General features: G+C 41.3%; 1 protein-coding gene across 1 annotated transcript; it reads left to right on the forward strand.

Annotated features, from left to right (window-relative positions):
• The first annotated feature begins 609 nt into the window (after nt 1–609).
• LOC106661298 (disintegrin and metalloproteinase domain-containing protein 29-like) lies at nt 610–1,044 on the forward strand. Its single transcript, XM_014384588.1, has one exon. The coding sequence runs from the start codon at nt 610–612 to the stop codon at nt 1,042–1,044; it is 435 nt and encodes a 144-aa protein (XP_014240074.1).
• Nucleotides 1,045–3,175: the final 2,131 nt, after the last annotated feature.

Raw genomic sequence — 3,175 nt, forward strand, 5'->3', positions numbered from 1 at the left:
ATTGTCCCCATAATTTTAATACATTATAATTTTGTCAATAATCTGTTCTATCTATCTCTATCTGTTCCAATATCGCAATATGGAACATTATGCAACAGGGGAAACACCTGCGAGTATGCTATTGTAAGCCGGTCCCCGCCTTAGGGATAAGTTTTAGCTGTTAAAGTAAGAAAAAATTAGGGTAAACGATGATAGGGAACAAAGGTTGTGAATCTGAAAGGGCGATCATCCAGACGGGAACGACGTGACGTCCTCCTCAAATCTGACAAACATAACATTGAAATAATTACATCGTTGGATAGATAGATAAGAACATCGAAGGGTGTCGCAGACCCAGACTGGAACCACGTCATGTTTCCCACGAACCTGGAGAATATAAAGTTGCAATAGTTGGACAACCGATCAAATAAATAACTATCGTCTAGTTATTTAGTGCTGAAGGGTTGTCACACGGTCAAAAATATGTAGCGACGAGGGACATCGTAAATTGGGGTCGCGTCAAACATGTGCGTCATACGTATTCGCCGATTCACCCGCGCCTTGGGAACTCCTCGACATTTGATTTTCCTTTCCACCCCTACTCCAGTAGAGAAACTGGTATAAAAAGGGATGACTGGGAAATCAAAGTCAGTCAAAAACAAGAGACTCACCCCAGTCAGTCAAAAACCAGAGACTCACCCCAGTCAGTCAAAAACCAGAGACTTACCCCTGTCAGTCAAAACCGGAGACTCACCCCAGGCAGTCAAAACCGGACACTCACCCCGGGCAGTCAAAACGGAGACTCACCCCAGGCAGTCAAAACCGGAGACTCACCCCAGGCAGTCAAAACCGGACACTCACCCCAGGCAGTCAAAACCGGACACTCACCTCAGGCAGTCAAAACCGGAGACTCACCCCAGGCAGTCAAAACCGGAGACTCACCCCAGGCAGTCAAAACCGGACACTCACCCCAGGCGGTCAAAAGCGGAGACTCAACCTCAGGGAGTGAGTGAACAGTCAACTCCAAGAGACGATCCGGAACAGAAGCAATCGCACTCCGTCTAGGACTCAACAAGGGAACTCAGCCAGCAAGAGCAAGCGAGGACCAGCCGTTGCCATCCATCGAACCAAGTCGACTGTCGAGAGAACAGAAGGAGTTGGGGATACTGTGGTCACTAATCGTGAATGAAGAAAACACCGAGGGTGCTACGCCCAAGAGAGAAGTTAAAACCAGCAATGCGGTATTGTCCCTCGAGTGAGTGAAAGTGAGTGAAGTGTGGATATATATATATATAGACACAGATATTATGGACATATCGATTATTGACCAAATAAATTCTTTTCAATTAATTAATCTTTAACTCAACCAATACCTTACATAAAGATAAATTAATTGAAAACAATTTATTTAGTCAATCAGACCACGAAACCTAATTGATTTAATAAGTAAAATGAAGTATTCTTCACTAAAACTCTCCGTGGCCTTTTCATTTGTCGCCGAGAATCAAATAGATTACACGACATTTGAAAAATGTCAAAAAGGAGGGAAAATTCAAAAAGGTGGGGTTGAGATGGGAAGTTGGTGTCCGAGTGGATCGAAGTGACGATAGATCAAGTGGTAGAGCAGAGGCGTATTTAGCTGAAGATCGTGGGTTCGAATCCCTCTCGTGACAGTGATTTTTGTATCTCAACCATTACCTTACTTAAAGATTAATTAATTGAAAGAAATGATAGACAAAATTGATTATTAGGGGGAGATGTGGTATATTGTAACATAAACTGTAACCAACTGTGTAAATATTAAATTAAAATGAAAGAAGAGAATTATAAGCGGTGAAAAAGAAGAGAAAAGGATAAACGGAAATAAGGTTAACGCACGTTAGCTTCCGATATCTAATATATCTAATGCATAGATGAGGTTCAAGTATACTGCCCTGTGGCACTCCTGCTCCCAGAGAGGACTACTCTCATCCTTGACGAACTCAGAAGAATCGTTCCGTTCGGTATGAACAAAGGATTAGGTACAAGGTTATTCTCGTGGGTTCACAACAGCAGAGGTCGGAAAAAAGCCCATTTGTAAGCATTTCGGCGGTACAAGGTGGAAGGGCACCATTGAGTAGAGGATTAATTTTGCTTCCTAGAAGAACTAAGGAAAAATATGACTTATTTATGATGAAAATGTGCTTTGGGTGTTACAGTCTTTGAGGATGGAGGTCTACATAAGGACAGAAGCTCCCACTGTGAAATCAGGAAAATAAATTTTAAATTTAACAACGACTAATTTTTTTTTTAAATGGTCTTCTTCAATTCTTTCGAGCTGGTATTCAGATTCATTGTAGAATGCGAGTCGCACATTGTGATTTTGCTTAAAATAAGGTTGAACATTTGTCAAAACATTGACGGAGCAATTTCAAGATCCAAACCAGGCGGGTTTTAAAAGTTGTTCCTAATCATGTGCGTCAAGTTACTCAGAACCATTAACTGATGTTCCTTTGTCGTCTGAAACAAGTTGGCCCAGAGCGGAAAGGGGAAAAAGTTCTTTTTAATCAAACTTTACGACAGTTAAACATATATTGCTCTTTACAACTTTCGCCGAGCTTCTCTATTGTTTCAAACTAACTCGGCCCCTTTGCTGGAGCACGGCTCCCTTTTAAATTTGAATTTTTAAAAAAGCGTACCGTGTTTTCTTTAGGCGGACAAAAGTAATTCGAGCGACCCACTCACTCCCCTTTGGGGTTTTCATACAAGGAATAATCAAGTTTTAGCTAGAAACGTGCCCGGAATCTTCTCAGTACTATTTATAAGAGAAATATTAGAACGTATAGGGAGGCTTACTGCCTCCCCTCATTACCATCGGTTATACTCGCCCATTTCTCATTTTTACGAACAGGTACATTTATCCAATCCCCCCACCTCGAAAATAGTAAAAGCAGTAATAATTTTCTTTTTCAGATTTGTAGTTCGCATTTACACTTTGAACACACGAGATAGGGACTTAAAATCATTTTTTAACCTCGCGACCGACGATAACGCTTTGAAACTTTTTTCGGTGATGCATAATTTTTGGCGGAAAACCTGGTAAAAGCCGATGATAAAGTAAACCGAGACTGCTCGGCTATGAAAACCGCCGGTCGTTGTCATTCCATGTCCAAATGTTTTACTAGGACAAAATAGTCAAACAACGACTTTTCAGAAA

The sequence above is a fragment of the Cimex lectularius genome, unplaced genomic scaffold, assembly GCF_000648675.2.
Source record: "Cimex lectularius strain Harlan isolate CLEC.00 unplaced genomic scaffold, Clec_2.1 scaffold217, whole genome shotgun sequence".
In the NCBI taxonomy this organism is placed as follows: domain Eukaryota; kingdom Metazoa; phylum Arthropoda; class Insecta; order Hemiptera; family Cimicidae; genus Cimex; species Cimex lectularius.